General features: G+C 35.9%; 1 protein-coding gene across 16 annotated transcripts in view; it reads left to right on the top strand.

Moving 5' to 3' along the window:
• SOX5 (SRY-box transcription factor 5) overlaps positions 1 to 25,984 on the top strand; it is a 994,587-nt gene that overhangs the window by 908,028 nt on the left and 60,575 nt on the right. For all 16 annotated transcript variants that reach the window (XM_082849629.1, XM_082849640.1, XM_082849630.1 and 13 more), the window contains one exon: positions 11,366 to 11,512. In XM_082849629.1, the coding sequence (XP_082705755.1) occupies positions 11,366 to 11,512 (147 nt within the window). The remainder of the gene's footprint in view (positions 1 to 11,365; positions 11,513 to 25,984) is intronic.

Here is a 25,984-nt window from a genome sequence, read left to right as displayed (position 1 = left end):
CTTTAATGGTTGTGCGCTTTTTTCAGGGAAAGTATAGTTCTGTCGCTAGAGATTAAAGAAGTTTTTTACTCTTGAAGCCTTTAACCCCGGGTCTTGGAAACTATCTTTGACTCAGAGCTTAGGAAAAACCTTATTACCAGTGGCCAGCAGGTAGGGGAATCCCAGTGGGGTAGAGGGAGATAAATTCATCATGGAAAGTTGAAGTTTGGAAAGCACCTTCACACTGTAACATTGCTACGCATATGGTAAGTTTATGTGGTACGTAATAAAAAAGAGAATTTTAAGGGATACTCAGACTCCTAACACTACTAGTTACTTAACCTTGGGCAATTTATGAGCTTTCACCCTCCCCACTGAACACACAGAATTGTTATGGTGATCCCTGAAATAGCATAAAGACTAATAGCAAAGTGGGTGGTGCATCATAGTCACTGAGGAAATCATAGATATTGCACTTCCTCTCCCAAATACGCCAAGTATTTTTAAGCATTCAGCAAGTGAGTGAGTGAGTCTGTTTTTTATAATATACAAAATAACATATATAGTCTGATTTAATGTGAACTAACACTCATTTACTTTTTGTTTTGAGTTAAAATCCTCAGTGTTTTTAATGTTTTGATTACTGTTATACACCCTCCCCCCCAACCTATGGAGTTAACACGAACAATGATTTCACACTTATGAACTTAGCCAAAGATAAGTGTTTGCTTTAAAATTCTTTCTGATAATACTCAGCTTTTCTATATTTAATAATGAATTCTTGGTAGCAAAAGATTTTTTTCCCCCAGTGAACAAGGATTTCTGTGCTTATTGTTACTTTGAAAGGAATTTCAGCAGTGTTTTATTCCCATAAGTTAAACTAATTAAAGATAGGAGTAGAGTCACTGATCTAGAAAAGATGTGAAGAGCTTTCCAGCCAGTGTCCTCCTTACCTTGCCAAATGGAGGTGTACTTACTGGTTGGTGACCTCAGGAATAGCTGCAGAGTATTCATCCTCCCACAGTAATGAACAGCAAGTCTGGAGTGGCATAAAAAGGGTCAATCGAATAGGTCATACATCATATGGGGAGGCAGATGTTGGAACATATTGTAATGGATTACTGTGCAGTATATGAAGGTGGCTTGTGGAGTAGAAAAAACGAGGAAGGAGTGAGAAAGAGAGAGAGAGAAACTCTCAGTTGGTGTTTCCTTGCATGACTCTCGCAAGTATATCTGGTCCTTTAAGGAACTGCTTCAATTATAAAAGTCAAAATGTTTTTCTAGCTATTCAAGGTTTATTGGTGTGTAATAAAATGAAGGCCCTTTAAAATCTATTTCATTTGAAGTGTTTCTTATTTATATGCTTCAGTATCTGCAGTGTGACAGAAACAGCATGAGAGCATCATACCTGTGAAAAAGGTCTTCAGGTTTAAATAAGTTCAAATGTATTCTTTAATTTTTAGCAGGATGCCGTGTTCACACCCTCTCAACACTACATCCTTCTCTGATAGCTCCGTATTCCAAGTATCACACTGAGTGGATCTGAATTTGCAATAAAATAATAAAGATTGTCTATGTATTATTAATATTTGGTGATGGCAGCTTTACATAGATAATATCACTTTTGTACATGTATTTACTATAGCTTTTTAATAGTAAAACCACACTACAGCCAGACATAATATTTTACTTTTGTATTATAACTTTGCCAAGACATATCACCCAGGAGTGATGTATTTAAGGAGATGTGGGTCATAATAGCAGTAGTTTCTGCCTTAGAGGCCCTAGCAGGCAGCCCCATATTTCCTCAGGCAGGTCCTACAAGTGGCTCACCAGTTTTCTCTAAAGGCAAAACATTCCTTTCTGAAGTGGATGACAGTTGTTTTCCCCTTTTGGCTTGTCTTCCTGCAATCCTGAACTCATCTCTGTGTGTCCACTGACCATCCAGCCTTTCGGAGACTTTATCCACTCAAGTCATTCCCTTGCTTAACCTGCTATTGAAACTCTTACATTCCAACAGCTCCGGATGGTTCTTTTTTTAAATTATGCACCATCGGTATACCATTAGTTATCCTTCATTTCCACAAATCTGTACTAGGTCTGAATTTACTTACTCTTTCAGTTTGATATGTTTCTTTCTTTTCCTCAGGTTTCCTTAGGAATTGTGTCCAAATACACAAGATCCTGGATCCTCCACATTGCATGTACTTACTTGAACTTGTTTCTCCAAGTGACTCCAGTCCCTGCTATACCCAGACTATCATTCCCTTTGCTCCCTTGAGAATAACTCTTCAGTTGCAATGCCGGATGGGAGATGAACTGCAAATGCCTCCCAAATTCCTCCGGCACCTGTGATTCTCCCAATCACTTTCTCCCATGGTCTCCGGGAGATCTGGGGAAGCAACAGGAGAAATGCTTCACTCCCTCCAGCCCCCACCCCACTTACATACCACCAAGGAGTGTAGAAGAGAGCTCTAACCATCTACTCCCTTCTTCCCCAAGCCTTTCACCCTCAACACAGACTTCACGAAGAGTCTCAGTCTTTAGAGCTGTCTGTCAACTCCGTCTAGTCTCCGTTTCTTCCAGCAGTCCCCTTAGTGGTTAAAAAAAGTCATCAGCTTTCAGAGCTCACTTTGATATGCTAGTGTTCCTTGATGGGTACAAAGAGTGCAGGGTCCTTTACAATCGGTATTGTACTTCTCTACTAGGATTTTTGAAAGTTAAAAAATTTTTAAATTATTGTGTAAGTATATAAAAATTATATAAGAGGAAAATATGTTTATTTCTGGTACTTATTATTGTCATTATATTGTTTATCATTATGGACCTTTTGATAATAGCTATACACTGCTATTAAACTGGACCCTCACAGTCTCTCTGATAGGTTTTACTCTTTAAAATTGAATTCAGATGTCCAGAACTCTTACAACTCAACAACAAAATAACCCGATTTCTTAGAAGAGCAAAAGATTGGAATAGACATTTTACCAAAGAAGACATAGAAATGGCTAGTAAGCACATGAAAAGATGCTCAATGTCATCAGTCATTAGGGAAATGCAAATTAAAACCACAATGAGATACCACTTCACTTCTACTAGAATAGTTATGATCGAAAGACAGACAATACCAAGTATTGATGATAATACACTGCTAGTGGGAATGCAGAAAGGTTCTTTAGAAAGTTTGGCAGTACCTTGAAAAAGTAAACATTAACTTACCATAAGACCTAGCAAAATCCAATCCTAGGAATTGGGTAGCCAAGAGAAATGAAAACACACAAAGACTTGTACTGGAACATTCATAGCAGGACTATTCATAATAGCCTAAAATTGGAAACAAACAAAATGTCCATCAACTGGATAAATGGATAAACAAATATGGTATATCAATACAAATGAGTACCATTCAGCAATATAATGGAACAGACTACTTATACGTGCTACAACATGGAGGAACCTCAAAAACATGCTAAACGGAAGAAGCCAGATCTCTTTCTCTTCAGTCTCCTCCAGCCCTGCCCCAGTAGTGTTGACTGCAAAAGAAGATAGCCTCACATCTAACCCAGGGGAAGTAGAAGGAGTGTGTACTTTTATTTTAAAAAGGGAAGAGGAAAGTTTCTCTTAAAAGTTCCCTCTATGGTGTATAGGAAAACCTTAAATACTTAAATATATTTTGTTGGTGGATTTAAAAGTTAACTTTATGACTTTGCATGTTATGTTCACTTACCTGGACTATCTCTCCATTCTAACTTTCTCTTACAACTTCCTTGAAGACGCCTATCTAGCAGGGCTGCAGCTGGGCCCCACCTTAGCAACGCTTTAGAAGATAGTCACAGCCAAGAAAGGTATCCCATCTAGGGCAAAACCATTCATCTTCTCTTGAATGGAGCTGGGGGTAAGAACAGGAGCACAGGCTGTGGCTCTAGTCTTAAAACACCAAGGAGAGCAGGAATCGAGATTCACATCTGCCCTCCACGTCATTTTTGTGTGTGTAGGCGAAAATACGCATAACATAGAATTTGCCATCTTAACCATTTTTAAATGTACAGTTCATTGGCATTGAGTACATTCACATTGTTGTGCAAACATCATCAGCATCCACCTCCAGAACTTTTTCATCTCCCCAAATTGAAATTCTGTACCTATTAAGCAGTTACATCCCTTCCCGTCTCCCCACCCGACCCCCAGCTCCTGGGAACCACCGCTCTTTATGTCTCTATAAAAACGACTACTCTAGGGGGCTTCCCTGGTGGCGCAGTGGTTGAGAGTCCGCCTGCCGATGCAAGGGACACGGGTTCGTGCCCCGGTCTGGGAAGATCCCACATGCCGCGGAGCGGCTGGGCCCGTGAGCCATGGCCGCTGAGCCTGCGCGTCCGGAGCCTGTGCTCCGCAACGGGGGAGGCCACAACAGTGAGAGGCCCGCGTACCGCAAAAAAAAAAAAAAAAAAAAAAGACTACTCTAGATGCATCATATAAGAGGGATCATACAATATTCGGTCTTTTATCATTGGCTTATTTCACTTAGCATAGTGTCTTCAAGGTTCATCCATGTATTAGCATTTGTCAGAATTCCCTTACTTTTTAAGGCTGAATAATATTCCATTGTATGTATATGACACACTTTGCTTGTCCATTCCCCCCTTGATGGACACTTGGATCTCTTCCACCTTTTGGCTATTGTGACTAATGCCGCTGTGAACATGGGTGTACAAATATCTGTTCCAGGCCCTGCTTTCAATTATTTGGAATATATACCCAGAAGAGGGATTGTTGGATCATTTGGTAATTCTGTTTCATTTTTTGACGAATGGCCATAGTGTTTTCCAAAAGTAGTTACACCATGTTATACTCCCAGCAGAAAATCTCAAAGGTTCCAGTTTCTCTACATCCTCACTAATATTTGTTATGTTCAGGTTTTTTGATAATAGCTGTCCTAACGGATTGTGAAGTGGTATGTTATTTTGGTATTCATTTGCACCCAGCTATTTTGAAGGTGTGTTTGTCCAGATGGGAAAATGAACCATATTTTGCTAAACACATCATTAGCTAGATTTGTAAATTGTAAATTTATATATATTTGGCATATGAGTTTCTATTTGCACTTTTGCCCTGGAATCCAACAAATTTAAGGCCTATTGTGTTTTTCATGCAATATGCTCGAATAACCTCAAAAAGAAGAGCTGACAGTATTAGAGCAAGAAGTCCATGTTTTAACTCAAGTTGCTCTGATAATTTTCTGTGAAGAAACATTATGAAAAATAATGTGCAAAGCAAATTTATTCACATTGAAACATGCTGATATGTTTTGAAAGATTTTCTTCAGTACGTTAGTTTCTCTTTAAACTCCACATTTAAGTTACATTAGGAAGCTGAAATTAAGCCATAAAGATAACACTTATGGAGCCTTGAAATTGCTTTCTGAATTTTTTCCTCACAAATGTTATTCCTTGTCCCTGCCCTTAAAAAAACAAACATGCTTTTCATATACATCGTATCTAACATAAATCTCTCAGGTTAGATTTAAACTTTAGAGGTACACATTTATCAACTTTTAAAATCGTAATAAGCCACAACACACACATTTTAAAATCTCTAATCAAAACAATTAACACATTGTAGACATATTAACTTTTATTGCCAGATTTCAGTTACTACACTTAAAAAAAAATCACCTCCCATTTCTGTATATATATTTGAACTTCAAGATGCTATTAACAAGGGAGTTTTTAGCTCTATAACGTTCTTTTTGAAGATTTAGGTCTATATGTGTTTGCTTAGGTGAGAGTTTAGAAGTGACTACTACTTATTTCTGAGAGCTTTCTTGATCACCACGTGTGATAAAGGGCTTCAACTTTCAGCCCTGTACCTCTTTAAATTCTTGGGATAGTTAAAACAACCTCATTGGTCTCATTTAATTAAATGTTAAAATATGTAAAATTCATTTATAGTTACAGTACACCTCTTTTTTCTCTCTATGTATCAGTGTTTGACATGAAATTTCATTTGGAGAAAATGATCCTACTTATAAAATAATTTTAAACAATTAATTTAGCAAAAGCAGTATTAAGCGGTTGTGCAGTGTGTTAGCACTCTTCACTCAGATCATGGAATCTTTGTTTTTCATTTTCACAACTGTTACTTCAACTCAAACTATCATTCAAATTACTGCTGCTAAATTTTGATAACCTCATAAATGATATTACTCTTTCTTTATCTTAACTAAGACAATATATATGTTTTAGCTTAAGACATATATATTGCTCTCAAACATTCAGTGGCTTTTTCTTGCCTACATATTAAATTTAAACTCTTTTGCTTATATTTCATGATTTTCTGTAAGTTGAACATAGCCTGCACCCAGTACTGTTTTGTTCTTCCCAAGGTTTGGGCTCAATTAGGTCACTGTCCTGTCTACCACCTACTCTCTCACCTACTGTTCCACACCATCCTCTCTATTCCCTTTGCAACAGCCAGGTCGTTCCTGCTCCTGTGCCTGGCTTTAGCTTGTGCTCCCTCCCTAGAATGCCACCTCTTTTATTATGCTCAGCTTAGCTACACCTCTATAATGAAAGCATATCAGAATGCACTGGTTCATGTCCTTTTTTGTCATGCCTTTAACAGTGGCATATAGTTACATATAGTACACTTATATTCTCAATATTTTATGTGTACCAGTGTTGACTTAGGGAAGAAACTATGTTTATGCATTTTCTGTGTCCCCCACTGTACCTAGCACAGTCCAGAGTCGGTAGTAGGAGGTTAGCACATAAATATTACCTAGTTCTTACTTGGTATAATTAATCCATTAATAATTATAACTGTTACTTATTGATGAAGTGAGTGTTTTATGCACAGTATGTGATGTATTTCTCACAGCAACCATGCAAGGTCAGTTTTATTTATCCCTGAATTTACAGATTAAGGAATTGTGTTTCAGATTGGTCACCCAAGGTCACTAGCTCAGAGCTGGGGTTAGAATTGTGGTTTGCCTTCCTTTTAACTGTCCCTCTAAAAGTAGAAATGGTCCTTGAAGGAGCTTAAAATGCTGAAGAGACAAAGATGTAGTTTTATGGAACAGTTTGAGACAAAAGTGAGAGTTACTTATATGTATAGATGGATAGAAACATACTTATGAGCACATTAGCACCAAGACCCTAAGTAACCAATGAATAGATTCCAACCTAATTGTATGTGATTGTCTCCATTAAAAAAGAAAAAAATCAGGCTTCCCTGGTGGCGCAGTGGTTGAGAGTCCGCCTGCCGATGCAGGGGACACGGGTTCGTGCCCCGGTCTGGGAGGATCCCACGTGCCGCGGAGCGGCTGGGCCCGTGGGCCATGGCCGCTGAGCCTGCGCGTCCGGAGCCTGTGCTCCGCAGCGGGAGAGGCCACAACAGTGAGAGGCCCGCATACCACAAAAAAAAAAAGAAAAAAGAAAAAAAATTGTCTAAAGTAGGTGTAGGGATGGAGGAAGGGAAAGGGAATGAGAATGCAATATTTTAAGTAATATAAAGAACAGAAAACCTAATGCTCTGTGGGGTTGGGGAGTTTTGGAGATCAAACCAAACCCCTAACATATCCGTTTCAAGATAAGGGTCAGATTATTCTTCAAGGTAAAAAACTGTTATTCTGTTAGTCTGGTTAACATCATGCCCTGAGTGTTCTCCTTAATCTTCAGCTTTTTACGTTTAGGATCTCTCAACTTCTTTCTGATATTAAGAACAACTTGACTGTTTTTCATAAAAGTACATTTATCATAATACACCTTATATTTAACTCTGGGTTTTCTCTACTATCCTTTTTTTTTTTTGCGGTACACGGGCCTCTCACTGCTGTGGCCTCTCCCGTTGCGGAGCACAGGCTCCGGACATGCAGGCTTAGCGGCCATGGCTCACGGGCCCAGCCGCTCCGCGGCATGTGGGATCTTCCGGGACCGGGGCACGAACCCATGTCCCCTGCATCGGCAGATGGACTCTCAACCACTGCGTCACCAGGGAAGCCCCTCTCTACTATCCTTTAAAGTAAAATGTGAACCAGGTTTTTGTTTAAACATTTTTATTTATATATAATTGCAAGTGACTATAATTATATATGTACATAATATGTAAATGAGTTCTATAGTTCACAGGATGCTTGTTACTTCAGGTGGCTTTCCAGTCCCCACAAATTTCATGCCACTTCCCGCTCACCAAGGTCAGCCAGTGATTCTGAGATTATAGACCTCCCTCAGTACAGATACCTACATGATTCTTGATTCTGGTTTAAGAACATTTAATAAATGAAATAAAATACTAATCATCTCTAGACTTTCTTGTTTTAATATCAGTCAACGCACATCTTAATGGATAGACAAATGGATTTAATTTTTTGAAAGGTTGAATTAAAATAAGTCTCAGCAGCATTTAGTTTTTAAGGTGCCTACCCTTGATATATAACCAGGTATGAAAACCACTGTCAGCTTCTTTAAATCTACTGAAAATTTGTTTTAACTTGTGAATGGCCAGATTAGGTCCCAGCAGTATTAAAATTTCTGCTTTATTTTACTTGTGCAGACCCAAAGTATGTTAGATTCTCTGAGACTTGAGGCCTTTTTATGCTTCTGTAATATAATGTAAATTTAAGGAACACATATATTTGACACAAATTAAAATGTATTGAAAATAGATCTTTCCTACTTCCAAACCTTGGCAAACTAGGAAGATCAGATATGTGTGGTGGGAAATGTAATGATCTGGAAATAGTGGAAAGTTAAACACAGTTGGGGAAAAGTAGGTCTATATATCAACTCTTTGCATAGAGAAAGCCAAATATGAGGAAAGGGATATGCGAGATTGGGGGGATTGAAGTGCTACTTAATGTTAGCCATACTGAATGAGGAATAAGATTATGACTTTTTCATCATTAATTACTTTAACTCTCTGTGTTTTGTAAAAATACCAGTTATTAGTATACTGTTCTAGTAAAAATATGTATTTAAATGGGCCCATGTATTTTCCAAATTTATCTTCTTTTCTACTCAAAGGAATTTTTTAGGATAATTTAACTGAGGTAAACCTTAATTTCATATTTGAATGAAGGAAGAACATGTATGATTTTTTTTAATTCCAAGTATATACCATTTCCTACCTTTAAATTCATTAAAGTCTTTGGGAACATGTTTATACTTCTATTTCTAATAGTAGTTCTAATACTTCTTTGGAAGTTGTGAATCTATAGTGATTTATGTTTAAACATTTAATTACCTTTTATGAGTGACTGGTCCATCTATTTAATTATCTAATTAATACAAATAGTCAATATTTTTTCAATATTTTGAAATAATTTTTTAATAATCAAATTCAAATTTTGAATAACTATTTTGATCACATTTTTCCTTTTAGCTACAGAGGTTAAAATTTCCCATGTCATCTTTAGTAATTATGGAACAATTTTATATTTTGTGTATACTAAACCAGAAATATGTGTTGTTACCTTCTAGGAATAATAGGCACTGGAATCATTTTTAAAGACAAGGATATAATATACAGTATAGTGTGAAATTTACAATATGTAAAATAGTTATCCAGCCAGTATTTTAAAATACATATATTTTAAAATTCAGTACACTGGAAAAAGTTTTAATTTGCGAAGTGATATCCTGGGTTATTGGTTATTTTCTTAATGGCTTCATAAACAGTTCAGGATGATGATGGAAGAAGTTACTTTGTGAATTGCAGAATTTAAGACACAGGTTTTTAACCCAAGTGTGGGAAATGCATAATTTCTGATACTTTGAAAATGGTACACTCCCACTCATCATATTTGACATCATATCCTTTTACTTTTTATGTAATCTGTTAAAGACTTATGAATTAAATCTTATTCTTTCTGATTGGGGTAAGAAATAACATAATTCTAATGCATGCCAAAATAATTTTGGGGGTGGGACAGTCATTACTGATAGTATAAATATACTTCTCTGGTGTTTCTTTTGTCTGGAATGTATCTTGCATTAGTTGACATAAAACAATAAGCTATAATTTTTAAAATAATTTTAAAGTCCTGTTTTCATTTAGAACAAAGCATCTAGAAACTCTGAAAAATGTAAATGTATTTTCATGTATATAAATGCCAGTCTTCATTATTTCATTTATAGAGAGACCCAACTTATCAGAGTCTCTGGCTTATCCTGAGCAGAAATTTTCTCTGAAATTTCCCTTTCAGAGAAAAACCAAGATAATCCAGAGAACTATTTCACAGCACTTTTCCTTGAGAGCTTTTTTCTTTAACATCAGTCTTTTTATTATGGAAGTTCTAGCTTGCATAGTAAATGCTATCCATGAAATCTTAAGACAAAAGAGAAATAAGAAATTGGGTTGTATTTTAAATATATATACACACATATATATGTATATATATGCGTGTATATCTATACATTTATTTATTAATATTTGTATATGTATATATAAATAATTGCTTCTTCAATCAGATTTTCACAAAATGCTAAATGGAGATGAAAGAGTATTAATCTAAACATTTGATATGACTATTTGAATCTAAAGCAACCTCCATGTTTTAAGATACTACATGATACGGCCATCATCATCAAGTAAAATTTTCCCTTATTATTAAATTGATTTGTTGAAGAAATTTTATTGGTTATTTAATAAGAATTACTATGTGATGGTTTAGTCGAAGAGTGTGTGCTTTAGATAGTATTCCTTAAAACCCTAATCCTCAAGATTATCTCAAGTTTGTCTGTGTTTATATATCATGAAGTAAAGTGGCATTCTGGCAAGCATCCAGTTAACTTTTATCAACTGAGGTAGACTGACCCGATAATGTTCTTCAAATAGTCCCCTTCCATTCCCTCCCAGTGGCTTTTTTGTATTTCTACACAGCTAATAATCAGAAAAAAATGTTACAGGTGCCCTTTTCAGCAAGTCAAAGAAAGGAAACATACAGGGCTTGAACCCATATGGATAGTAAGAAAATTACTTGGTGTATGAAGCTTCATTCTTTTGTAACACACCGTGTAAATTTTTAAATGGTTAAAATAAAGGTATTAACCATATAGTATGATATACTTTTCCTCCACTGATGTTGGCAAAGAGTAAATACAGATGACTGTTACTTGTTTTCAGTCCCTGTATATACTGAAACTAAAATTCCTTATGTGTTATATCTGTCATTTCTCCCCTGAGAAGTAAGTCATGACAGTTGAGGTGACAGTGTCTTTCTTTAAATATTCCAGGGCACAAACAAAAAGACCCAATTGGAAAAATAGCACATCTTATTATAGGTATTTTCTGAGAGGTGCATTTATTTTATTACTCAGTCCTTATTTTTTCTCTCTCCCTCTCTCTCTCTCTCTCTCTCTCTCTCTCTCTCTCTCTCTCTCTTCTGTAGCAGTTATATGCTGCCCAGCTAGCTGCAATGCAGGTATCTCCAGGAGGAAAGCTCCCAGGCATACCCCAAGGCAACCTTGGTGCTGCTGTATCTCCTACCAGCATTCACACAGACAAGAGCACAAACAGCCCACCACCCAAAAGCAAGGTACCCTTTTGAAGAAACTACATGTTTTGACATTTAGAGTGTACTTTTCATTCAGTGATATTTATTGAATATCTATTATGTGCCAGCAACTGGGCTAAACTCTAGATCTCCAAGGAAATAATAGTCTAGTAGGATCAGTAAGGAAGGTGTCCCTATAAATTTGCATACCTACATTTAGTCACTCGTTTATTCAACAAACATGCATTTATAGTAGGAAATGTGAGTGACACAAATATTTGTAAGATAGGTGTGCTGTCATCAAGAATTTTACAGTCTTATAAAACAGATACCCATCCTCTACGATACAAAGTCTTAGAAGGAGTTGCAGATAAAGTGCATTGGAAGTTATTAGGACAAAGAGATTATTACCTTCAGTGAGAGATCTGGGAAGAGTTTCCCGAAGGGGCAACTGAAATACACCTTAATATATGAGTATGATTAGTGCATACAGAAAATGTTTTATATAAATATCAATAACTATTATTACGAGGTATAGTATAGACATAATTTTCGATGTATTATTCAGCCAATGAGATGATCGTGTACAGATAGGAAGATAATACTAGTATTAAAAGTAAGACTGTTTAGAAATAGTTTTGTTTTTAGAGCTAAAGAAACATTTCCTGAGAGAATGTAGAAAAGGATCAGGAGAGTTTCAGGTAATTTGTTTCTTGGCTCAGAAGAAGAGAGAAGCAGAAAAATTAATTTGAATTTCTTTGTGATTTTTAAGATCTTACCTAGATGATAGTATATGAATATATTAAACTTTCTGTGGAAAAAGTAAAAAGAGTAACCATAAAATAATTTTTCCTGACATTAATCAGGGAAATAATCACACATTTTCTAACAATTAGAAAATATTAAGTAGAAAACTGATAACAGTTAATTTACCCCCAAAATAATACTGTTTTGTCTTTTGCTGAATTACCTAGAAAATTGCTTCTGCTCTTCGTTTCATGAATTCATGTTGAAATATCTAAAGAATAATAGGCTAAGAGTAGTCACAACGGTTGAAAAAATACACAGAGGAAAAAATTAGAAAGTATTGCAAAAGATAAAAACAATCCAAGAATTTTTTTACTCCTTCCTTAGTGCCCTGGCAGGTGCTTTTCACAGTCAGTGTATTAATCCAGAGTAGAAATTGGGAAAGAGAAGAGATGGATTGGGAAAGTGTCCTCCAGCCTCTATCTCCCCAAAACCTCCAAGTCAGTTTTTATATAGTAAGATATAAATACGTCTGGAATTGTAACTGAACCTGGACAAGGACCTTAGACCTCACCAGCAACATGTGCAAATGTATAGTGCAAAACATTGTACTTACTACTGTGATATTAGGAAACATGCATAAGCCACTTTTAAGAGCTCTTTCTGCTGTGTAATGGACCTTGCATGTTCTGTGCTTGATGTATACCTAAGGCCTGGTCTGCTTTTCTTCATGATCACAGCAGAACATATGTTTTTAAAACTTGGTAATAATTATAACATTTATTAAATATAATTTAATTTTAAAGCAGTGATGTTTTGGTGTCTCCATGGACCAGCAGTTTCAATGTATTACATGTACAGGCTAACACTGAGAAGAATAAATAGCTGTAGCAGCATAGTCATTGCCACACACAAGTAACTCTGTGAGGTATCATTCTGGGTTTTTTCCCATGACTTATTAATGTGATTTCACATCATGTTTTATAATGACGCTTTACATTAGGACGTTTCATCTTATGATTTTATAGTATATAGTTCACTTGTAAAGGACTAATGGGTTTTTCCTGGTTCCTAGAATTACTTTTTATCGTTAATATCTTCTCCCCAAATGACTTAACTCAAATAATCATGAAGCTTTTGATGTCAGCCTCATCCATTTATGCATCTGTTTATTTGTTCATGCATTCATTCATACATTCAAATGTTTATTGAGCACTTGCTACAATACTTTCTTAGGTAAGCATGGCAAATGTAAAAGTGACTGAAAGTTGGCCAAGATTAGGACACTGCTTTATGAGCTATATGGTTCCAGACATTCATAGAACTCCACGGACTGGATGCAGAGATTGATTATTTCAGTAATGTTAGAATTCTCCCATATTCTATGGTTTTAAACACCTCCATTTATTTAGTACTAGTAAAAAAGTGGATTGTGTTTCTATAAGCTATGATTATACTTAATTTTAAAAATGTATTTATAGTTTATCGCTAAATTTCACTTTTGGAAAATTAGCCTTCATGAATTTTCTATCATATAAAGTTTAAGATGTTGTATTTTTTCCCACCTACAGTTATTATAAAATACATAAAAAGTTTAACCCAGAATAAAGTGCCCCTTTTTAAGAAACAGCCACGATTTAATAAAAATACGTCCTTTCTTTGCTCGTTGTCTTCTAGCATACTGTCTGCCACCATTCTTATTGTCAGAAAAGGTGTCTTAAATGTGCTTGGTATTTTAGCTCAGCAGTAAAGTTTAGTGGGTTAAAAATAGCCAGACCAATAAATATTACTGTTGTCATTTTAATGAAGAACATAGCTAAAAAGATACAAGCAACAATAAATAAAGAGGTCCCATTTCAATACATGAATTTAGTTTCTTAGAGGCTGGAATTGACATTTATACGTGGTATAATAAACATTTTGCCTTCACAAAGCCATTTTAGTTATATATAATTGTTATTGTTTATTATTATATATATTTTTTGAAACAATCAATTCTTAGTGTCCTGGGGACATTTTCTGTGTGTTTTATTGATGGATTTTCATGTCTGTCTTACTATACAATAGAATTATTTTATTTAGCTTTGTGTTATCTGCCTACCTACCTGGCATAAGCCAAACTGATAATTTATGTTGAAAGTACCTTTATTGTACTTTCAATAGAAGAATAGAATCGTAAGCCACATCTAGGTGATGATGTAAGGAAAATGATCTTATTGACAGCTGTCAAAAATCAACCGTTTTCTCTGGGTTTTCTTGCCTGCCCTTCTTCCTAGATTTGCCTTTGACTCACAACTCCAGAGAAGGACACAAACAAAACTTATTTGCAATTTGCAAAAAATGGAAGGGGGGAATCAAAGGGAAGTGGCTCCAAAAGACTGTAAAATTGTACAGCATGAGTCCTCTGATGCATGCTGTTTTCAATCTGCTGTGTGCCAGTTGGAGGCTTGAGGGGGTTGTGTGTGCACTAGAAAGGATAATGCTGAGAAATGATAGAGTGGCTGTGACCTCCAAGCTCAGCCTGGAAATCCAAGACATTGATTTCACTTAGCATTCCTGCTGAGAAATCTGGCGGAGTTCAGTTGTAATAAAAGAACAAGATTCTGTTCTAATGGTAATGGCGTATGACAGACATATCACTTTGTCTGTCCTCAGCACCGGAGAGAGGAGAATTGGAGAAAGGTCACCTGATCTTTCTGTGGTGTTGTACGAGTGCTGTACTGAGCTTTGAACTGCCACTTAGGAACATAATTATTTATAATAGTAAATGATAAAGAAACCTTTAGAGGACTCACAGTAACCTTCTAAAAACTGCAGACAGGAAGTGTGTACCATAAACGTGAAAACACAAAAAGAAATCTGCACTCTTCAAAATCTGCATTGGAGAACTTGAATAGCATTGCTCGTTGAATTAGATGTCTTTAAACTTACTGTTTTGAACTGTTTTCATTAATGCCTGACATATTGTCATTGCTTAACTTTTCCTTATTTTTTATGCCTTGATTATATTAAGCACAGAGACAAGAATTTGTTTTTATAATATATTTTGCCAAAGGTTGAAAAATTAAGGCTATCAGCAGGTTTTAAAAATTTCTCAGGTGTTACATAACATCTTTCTTAATGCATGTACACTTGTCTCTTTAGCACTTATTTAATTTTTTCCCCTCTGGATCCTACTCCAGGACTAATTTTTTTAATATTTAGTTCTTCAGGGATATTCTCCTAGCTCATGCATATCCTCACAGCTGAGTTTATAGCTAAATATTGATAAAAAAAAACTTTGAAATCTTGAACTTATGTGTACAAGAGATCAAGTTTAAAGGAAATTTTAGGAAGAATTCTATTTCTCATATTAAGGAAAATTATTTAAAGTCTTGTGTAGCAGTATTGGTCCTTGAATCCCATAGACAATATTGCTGCTCTGAATCTACTTATATCCCTTAACAAATGTTTAAATTGATTTGTTTATAGTTTAGCGTTCTGCCACAGAATGGACACAATTTATTCAGTGACTTTCATTTTTGCACCACATACTTCTTTATTTTAATGGTTTTCTGCATTGTTTGCTGCAATCTTTTAAAAAAAAACCTAGATAGCCTTTCTTTTGTGATAGTAATTGATCTCTTGATAATATTTGTTTGGTAAGAATAAATTATTTCTTTTAAAAATAACAGAATCAATATCAGCCTTAAAATAGTTATCTTAGGAGGAGGAGTATTTTTACCTGGTTTCACATACAACTCACGCAATTGTTGGTAATGAATAAGCTTATAATTTCCATGTTGTCAGGAAATCCTCATATGTCATAGATGTGCTAACCACCTGAACTTCACATTTTAAGTGTTTTGCTATTGCAAAGGTAGCCACCTCTTGGGAAAATTTTAAGTGCAACTTGTAAATACTATGAAACATCTCTTGGTATTTGATGAAAACTTATATATTGCCTGCAGCTAACCAAGAGTAGTTAGATTGAAAAGATGATGACAAGAGAGAATTCCTGGGTGCTTTTCTTTTAACCTTGCTCTGACCCTAGTCATACCCCTGGTCGCACTTGTGTCTCTGTCAATGACAGGAGCACATAGATTGTCCAAATCAATTTTTTTTGTTCTTTTCAAATACTTCTGGCAGTGATGTTCCCATTTGCTCAGCAGTAGCACCTGGGAGTTAGGACAAGGAAAATAAATATTTTTCCAACAAGCCAGAGAAGGCCCTAGCCAGCTGACCAGACACAATGAGATACTTTCAGGGGCAATATCCTTATACATATTGTTTCAAATTCAGAAGCAAGAAGTGGAACTGTATTGTTTTATCTGATCCTCTTTCACAGACGCAGAAATGAAGATCTTTTCTGAATTGGTAGCCAGGTGCTTGTGTTAGTAATGTCAGGAGTGCCATGACTCCTCTTAGCGCACCTATTTTTTGCTATAATGGTTCCAATCACATAGTTTCATGCTAGCAAGTAAGCATTTTATCAGTACACACTGATCTACAGGGTAGAATTTTATAGTTTAATACTATAAGTCACAAACTATGGTACGTATACACACAAGATTACTTAGCACTGTATGTTGGGAGTATGAGAAATCAGAGGATAATCATGATTCATCTTAACTGAAAATTAGTTCTAACAGGAGATTTAGGAAATGAAGCTTTTTTGCTAACTTTGAGACGGTGTTCTATAATGCCAGTTGGGGGAAAGGCTCACTACAAAAGTGCACATACAGCCTAACCACAACCAGGTCAAACCACCACCACACTAACTAGAAAAACACTGTTTTTAATATTTGACAAAAACATCCTTTCAAGATAAAGCAAAAGACATCAAAGAGATTTCATAAGTTTGAAATGGACCAGGAAGTACTAAGGCCTCCACAGTAGTAGTGCCATCATGAAAAATTCAGAAAGCACTGCTCAACATAATCATAACTGCAGTTAATAGTTTCACATTTTATCTGGCCATAGAAAATTTTTAGTAGTAGTAGTTGCTAGAGATGTGATCTCCAATATGTAAAAATTCCTAGAATGCTACTATTTGACTTATTTTTAGAGCTTTTCAGGTCAAGATCTCGAATAATCATTGCTCATTAAACAGGGTCAGAACTGGTCTCCAAATATAGTATTTCTAAGTAATCCACAGTGCTTAAACAGCACTAATCAAAGAGGCGCTTCCATTCATCTATATATGTAAGATCAAATAAAACCACGGATTCCTCCTGAAACTATTAGACCTGGTACTTTTGTAGATTTCATGTCTCCTAAAACTTCAGAACAGAACGGTATGTTAGCCTCAGCTAATTATAACCACGTTTAAATTGGCCATTTTCTATTCTTATGCTTTAAACACTGTCTGGCATATCAATTAAATGCTAGAATCTCCCTAACACCTTGCTCTGTACAGCTGCTTCGTGCTTTGTTGAGTAGCTATCGAACACCCCTCCTTCCCCCCCGTATTTCAATATCTATGAAATAACAATTTTGTGAGCCTTTGAGATGTGATATGGATGTGTCATACTCAAGAGGTGAATTCATTTGAGAGGAATCACCCCATAGAGTTAAACTGTAAATGTGGCCCATTACCATTATCGTCACTTCCTGTGTGAGACATAGTTACAGTGGGCATAACATAGTCGCCCTGTCATTTTAAATAAAATAGTTTTCTTTCTGTGGCCCCTTGTTGCTAAACTGAAATATGTTAAATGAAGTGTTATCAGTAGAACCCCTGTGACGAGCCTTCTCCTCTCTGTTTCATTTGTATTCAGTTGACAGGAATCTCAAACAGCTAGGTACTTAAACAGAGGCTTTTCTGAGCACAGTGGTATTAAATGTCCAAGTAGGTCATTTGGTGATATATTCTTATGACTCAGAAAGCGGGGCCGGGGGTGGGGGGGACATTTGTAACATAAAAACAATAAAAATTATAAAATAAAGAGACAGACTAGTTATAGTGTTGGCATTTTTTTAAAGGCAAAATATACAGAGGGATTTAGGTAACATCCTTTGAATTCAGCTGGCCTGGCCTGTGTCCCCGGGTATACTGATTTTGTTTTGACAGGAACCTGTTTGGAACACAGCAGCCAGCTCTGATGAGCCATGTCAAAGCTTTTTAATAATGCAAACCATGGGGGAGACAAGAGGGTGTTGAGCATGTGCAGAGACAGGAAAACCCACACAATCACATTTTTTAAGCGGAAGTTGCCCTCTAAAATAGGTCCTACACAATGCAGATTCACCGTCCCAAAAGTTAAATGTTGAAAGCATTTTAATGTTAAAACCAGGCGGTTAAAACCTAAATAGTGTGGGGAAGAAAAACAGAACAATGTGAAAGGATGTCCCTGTATTGGGGTTGCGGGGGGGTGGGGCGGTGTCTAGTACAACGTCAATAAACGTCATGGCTAAATGTAAGTCATCAATACATTAGACTGAGAGAGCGAAAGTGCACTTCTGTAGTTATCTTTCCTTTTAGGGAATCATTTGTAATTTGGGCTTCCTAAAACATTCTTCAAATCAATTAAAATCCTTTCTTTTCTATCCTAAATGATTGATCAGTGCCTCATTTGAGCTATTGATTATCGACCCCTTTTCACCCCTTTAGCCTTGACCTGTACTAGAAATGCTTGAATAGAGAATTGAGAAGTGAAACCATGGAGGACCACACCTCAGATTTGATTCATTTGAATACCTTCTGCTTAATCATTCTTTCCTATTCAAAAAAAGAGGAAGAATTTTCGTAGTCTCTTTAACAGAGATGCCCCAAAAAGTATAGATTTGTTTTCTACATGACAGCAAATTATTAATGTCTTATTTAGATAGATGGAAAATAGAATATATGCCTAGTTATTTGTTCAGTTTTATCAATAGATTTTTCTCTAGAGAGAACCAAGCATTCCACTAATATTTTTAAACACTATAAAATAGAGAGTAGAAAGAAAATAATACAGTAATGAAACAGATGTAAATTTGAGTCAAAAAAATAAAAAGATGTACGCTTCTAAGCTGAAGGCAGACAAGATCAAAACCAAAAGTATTCAGAAGTTTTATTTATTTAACAAATTGTATCGGCTGTTTTGTTTATAGAATTATGGAAGCTTCAGTAAGAAGGAAATGCAGAAAATATTCAGTCCAACACACAGTAACTCAGTCATGAGGTTACTTTGCCTCTGCCTAGTCTGCTGCAGTGACAGAAGGAGTCCACCACTCCATGAGGTGGCATTATTTTTATTTTTAACATCTTTATTGGAGTATAATTGCTTTACAATGGTGTGTTAGTTTCTGCTTTATGACAAAGTGAATCAGTTATACATATACATATTGTTCCCATATCTCTTCCCTCTTGCGTCTGCCTCCCTCCCACCCTCCCTATCCCACCCCTCTAGGTGGTCACAAAGCACCGAGCTGATCTCCCTGTGCTATGCGGCTGCTTCCCACTAGCTGTTTTACGTTTGGTAGTGTATATATGTCCATGCCACTGTCTCACTTTGTCACAGCTTACCCTTTCCCCTCCCCATATCCTCAAGTCCATTCTCTAGTAGGTCTGTGTCTTTATTCCCGTCTTGGAGGTGGCATTATTTTATTCAGAGTAACTTAATGTCACAGTATTCTTATTTAAGTAGAGCTGTAATCAACTTTCCAGGATTTCAAACTATGATTTCACTGAATGACAACTGTATTTGTTAGTAAAATAATAGAAAACTCAACCCAAACTGGATTAAGCAAAAAGGAAATATATTCAGTCACATTAAAAAAAAATGTTATTCTGATTTCAGATGTGGTTTAATTAGGAGCCTAAACAGTATCACTTGGAATTGGTCTCTAGCCCTTAGCTCTGTTGTTTTCTCATTCTTTAAAGGACTGTCCCTTTTTAGTGTTCTGTAACACCCTATGCTTACATCTACCATTATTGATTCAACAAATATTAATGTATGCCTGTCATGTGCCAAATTCAGTTCAAGACAGAACTACAGCTATGAACAGGACACTGTGTCTTCTTTAGATTCTGCAGTCTAATGGGAAATGATAAGCTATGAGTAATTAAAATGACAATTTCATAGATTGGTAAGTGCTGTGAAGAAAATAAGGGTAAAAGAGTGCCTAGGGACAAGCAAGGGAATCTCCTTGAGATAGAGCTGTAAGGGAAGCCCTCTCTGAGACTTAAATCATGAATAGGAAAGTACCTGCAAAGGTCTGAGAAAAAGGTATTCCAAACAGGAGCATCAGCAGTTGCAGAGACTGTAATATATGAGTGAGGTTGACAAATTCAAGGTTTAGAAAATAGGCCGGGATAGCTGAAATGCAAAGAACATGAGGGAGAATAAGAAATGAAATTGGAAATGAGAAAGAACATCAGGTAGGACTTTTTCATGTTAAGTTTTGAATTTTGTTCTAAGTGCATTCACTTTTAAAGAGAAACTATGTATTTTCCATTTGTCGTACGACAAACTCTTGTAATTATCTATTCATTGTATTCTTTTCTTAGGGTATTGTGTCTTTCAGGCAAAGGAATTTTTTTCCTTTTATCTTTTGGACCAATTAGTTAATATTTTAAGTGTCTCTACATTACTTCCCTAGAAACACTCTGGAGTTTGAGTCCTAATGACACATCCTGGACCTTGCCATTGGAGAGACAAGACAATTTAATTCAACAAATTAATTAACAAATTAATTGCTTATGATGTGTCTGTCAGAGTCCTAGGACCCAAGGATACTGGTGAACAGTGTAGATGGTTCTCTGCCCTCATGGAGCACAGTGTATGTGGTGAGGGATGTGGTGAAGGGATACAGACAGAAAAAGACAATCACATTAAAGCCTGTTAAGGGCAGCAAGTAAGCACCTGGAGTACGGATTTAACCTACACTATTTCCTGGGTTTTCTTTAGAGTCACTTACTTTGTCAGGTTTTTTTCATTAGTAATATATGAAAACACACACAATTGATAGTACCTGATAACACCTATAGGAAGCAAATTGCAGGGTTGAATTTTTGGAGTGAGATTTTGGTACTAACACCTAAGTGTTGGTTTTTAAAAAGTCATCTTAAAAAATTATAATTGCTGGGGCTTCCCTGGTGGCGCAGTGGTTGAGAGTCCGCCTGCCGATGCAGGGGACGCGGGTTCGTGTCCCCGTCCGGGAGGATCCCACATGCCGCGGAGCGGCTGGGCCCGTGAGCCATGGCCGCTGAGCCTGCGCGTCCGGAGCCTGTGCTCCGCAACGGGAGAGGCCGCAACAGTGAGAGGCCCGCGTACCGCAAAAAAAAAAAAAAAAAAAAATTATAATTGCTATATACTAGTGTTGATAAGAGTTTTAGAATTCTTATTTTACTTGATCTCTTTTGTGAGTAGGTTTACAAGCCACATGAGAAAACAGGCCCTAATTTCTAATCAGATTTTTACTTTTGACATGTTTTTTAAATTTTTGATTTTTACCCAAAACTTTATAACCCAGTGTGATTCCAGTGTACCTGCCAAGTGCAACAGACTTTTAGCTATCTTTAAAAAAAATCAGTGAAAAATGTGCTATAGTCTCAAAACAATTACAACAGGGCAGTTTTAAAATTATGAAGAGCGTTATTTTCATCATTGGGATAAACTTGCTTTGAGAGAACAACATTCTTTCAAAATCAGCCACACATTCTCTCTCTTACTGCCTGTCTCTCCCTGTCTCCTTTCCTCCATCTGTCCCTCCCTCTCCCTTCCTCCAGTTACAAGCTTTATTAAAGTCACACTTTTTGTCATATAAACATGCAATGCCACCCACTTAAAAAAAGCTTTTATAAAGCTTATTAAAACTTCTTTAAATAATGTGATTATTTTCTTGTTAAAACTCATTATATAATTTATTTAAGCATGTACATTCACAATGCATTTAAAATCCTATTTGTTTTACTTATATTGAGTTTATATACAAAGTTCTAATGTATCTATTTTGTTGTATTATATTCCATGAAGAAGGATTCCTTTTTAGTTATACCTCTTCTCACATTTTCTCATGCACATACAATATGGTAGTGGCATTAATTGCACAAAGTTAACTTAAGGAGAAAGAGAGACTATTTTAATCCAGAGCTGTCCAAAAAGTTATAAAATAGTGAACTCCATCATCATTCTTGCAGTTTCTCATTTCTTCTAATAATCAACTAAAGAACACAGTCATTCTTAATTATAGTTTTTTGAACAAAGACCAGAAAAGAAAATGTGTAACTTGATTAGTATTAAATGTGGGGGAAAAAAATGCCTTCATCATATGCACAGTGCGTGGTATAATTCACATTGACTGTGAATTATTGTCTAGAGCAGGGGTCCCCAAACCCCGGGCTGCGGACTGGTATCAATCTGTGGCCTGTTAGGAACCGGGCCGCAAAGCAGGAGGTGAGCTACGGGCGAGCTAATGAAGCTTCATCTGCCGCTCCCCATCGCTCCCCATCGCTCGCGTTACTGCCTGAACCATCCCCCCAACCCCTGTCTGTGGAAAAATTGTCTTCCATGAGATCGGTCCCTGGTGCCAAAAAGGTTGGGGACTGCTGGTCTAGAGTCTACTTAATATGATCAGAGGAACTTGCAAGCATACATTCCTTATCTCACGTATCTTCAAGTTGGAGAACAGGGGGATACAGAATAGGATTCAAAATATAGAACAGCTCTTGTTTGTTTTTTCCTTTTTGAAATAGGGAACAATCTTAGAATTCTCTTATTTTACTTGAAAATAGATTTGAAATTTTTTCTATAGTGAAATCAGAATTTTGCTCACGAAAATTTTAATCATAAATATTAAATTTGAAAAGTACATTCTTAATGACTCAGAATATTGAATACTGCTAAGAACTTGTTTAACAGAGTGCTGCTTGGAAAGCAGCATGTCTAAAAATGCAAGTATCTAAATATGAAAAGCTAGCAATTTTCCTTAACCTGAATCACGTACTTAGGTGTCCTCAGGTTCTCAAGGGAAGAATGTACCCCTTTCCTAGTCCTGGACCTCCTTGTAGATAATATAATTGGATGCTTCTTAGAATTCTATCCCCCTCCCTTTGTGAGCTGCAGGACTTACAATTGCAATATCCCACAGCTTTTAGCACTCGTACTTCCAACTATGGACTAGCTGATTCCATAGGGTGACTTTTACAGAACCCAACCGTTCATCCTTTATGATTTTGGTTTTTCAAAAGAATAAGGATGAGATCTCTAAATTTAGAGCAGAATGAAGACCAGAATTCTTACTTTACAGGTTTTACATTACCAAAATAATATGAAAGAAAAAAAAGTATACTTAAATAGAAAAAATAGTATATTCCCCCAAATTGTTTGCCAATACCAGAAAAGACTAGAAACCTTACATTTTCATAAAACCACAAAATATTTTTTATTAAAGCTCTGTTAGATTTCTTTGCAAGACCAGTTATCAGTACTGAGATTCCATATGAGACCTTCATTTAAATTGGGCCTTTCAATAACCAAAGAATCTTATTTTTTCTAGTTTATTATATAATTTGAGCTATTATGGTTTGTTGTGCAATTTTGATGACTTTTGGCAGTGTAGATATTTCATAATAGGAGAAAAAGAAATTGAGACCAAAAATAGAAAGGATGAAGTACTGCAAAAAATTTTCTCTTGTGGTATTTCCAGTAGTACTTAAAATAACATAAGGAAAAAATGCTGTTGTGAAGTATGTACAAAAGCATTATGACAGCAGTAGGAATGTCCTTAAATAGGTACAGATTTTTGTTTTCTATACCTCTCCGTGTAACTCTTTTGAGGATCAAAGTTTCATTTTAAGTCTGCGGGAGCTCAATATTCAGGTCAACCCTATATAAATACAGGGCAAGACAAAAATTTTGGGTCAAGTGATGGAATTTTTAGCGCCAGTTTTTATGCAGATAGTGCTGTCATTTATCTAAAAAATGATGGTTCTGATACAATTTTAAGAGAACCTCTGGGTAGTTTTTGTTTGATTTGGTTTTGCTTGTCTTTTTCTATTAGCATACACAGAGTTGCAGTGAGCTGGAATTCTGATCTGTTGTATCTGGGACCATAATTTATGGACTTGCAACAAACTAAATGAAGGAAAGATCAATTCCATAAGATTAATCATATTACAAACACTTTCCTTACCCATTGAATTTTAAGTGGCTGCCCCATAATATGCAGTCGATAAATGTTTACTAGATTAAATGTTTATATTATACTACTCAATCTTAATATGAATTGAAACCTTAGTTATCACTATCTGTGATATAGTCTTCACTATATGTCTATTTTTGCAATTAAATATATCAATACAACATTATCTAAGATCATGTATCTGTATACGTTTTCTGTTATTATTTCAGTCATATATTCTTAGCTATTGTCAGGTGAACTTTTGGGCCTTTGGTGTAACCAAGTTATGTTCTAGAATTCTGGGCATCTTAAATAAAACATTAAGGAGTTTAATGAGACAAAAAGGAATATTTTTAAAAGTTTTAAAAAATATTCTTTCAAAATATTTTGAAATGAATTCGATTTTTAAAAACAAGATCTACTTAGAATGCACAGTTAATAAAATATGATTTATCCTAAATGAGATATCTTCTAGTGGGAAAATAGGAATAAGAATGTCTTCCTTCGGAAAGAGATATATCAATAGACTTGACATTTTGCTTGAAACAATGCTATATGTTTGTTCACTGGTTTATATAATTTTTAAAATATCATGTAATGACTTATGTTATTCGTAGATGAAGCTTCTTAGAGTCACTCTTAGAAGATGTCAATACTGAGGTTTGTTCAATAAACACCTTTTTAGCACCTATAATATACTGGACACTGGTAGAATAAAAAAGAACAATAATTAACATGGTACAGTGTAATGGGGAAGGCAGCAAATAAACTAACAATTAAAATACTGTGGGCTAAGTAATAATCGAAGAATAATATGGAGAAACGGAAAAAAGTTCTCAACACAACCTGGGGAGAAATAGGAAGATAAGGAAAGGCTTCCAGAAGGTGTGCCATTTACATGGTTTTTGAAGGAAAATGAGACAACCTGTGCAAAGACGTGTAGGAATGAAAGAGTAGAGTGTGGGAGTTCATCTGAATTTTAAAGAAATAAGGTTTACAGTAATGCATCTCTAGAACTTTGGGAGTGAACTTAAGAAGAATGAAAATGTAAAGATAAAAATGTCTAAAAGAGGAAGTCTAACCATCTTCCCTTGGCATTCTCTAATCTAGCCCCACTTACCTCACTAGCCTAAGTTATTCTACTTTTCTCCCAATCTCAGCAATTTGTGCTCCAAATGGAATCACTTCCTCATGTATCATGTTATTTCACCTCTTTTTGCCTATGTTTGTGCCACTCTACCTCTCTGGAATGCTTTTGCCCTCTTCATTCCACTTTTCCCTCTTGCCTGGCACCAACTCATAAGACATATGTCCACTGTCACCTCTATGTGGAACTGGCTATTCCATCATATGTGACACGTACTCCTTGTATAGCATCACAGCACCTGTATAACTGCACTTGCCTTCCCTTGTATGACTCTGAATCCCTTGATGGTAGGGAGTATATCTTATTCATCCTTAGCATCCGGTGTAATGCTTGACATATAATCATTGCTCTAGTTCTTTTAGAAGAATAAACAAACAAACAAATAAACGAGCCATCTGTGGAAGTAAGCCAAGATACTGTGTTCAAAAATATGACTGAGTTTGGGACCCCTTACATGGAAGCATCAAAGATCCTGGGCTTGAGGATAATCTCAATGCAGCGTGAGCGGAATACAGTTGTACCTAAGAAAAGTA

This window comes from Leucopleurus acutus (genome assembly GCF_964270905.1).
Source record: "Leucopleurus acutus genome assembly, chromosome: 11".
NCBI lineage: Eukaryota > Metazoa > Chordata > Mammalia > Artiodactyla > Delphinidae > Leucopleurus > Leucopleurus acutus.
This window is presented reverse-complemented; position numbering and strand designations above follow the sequence as displayed.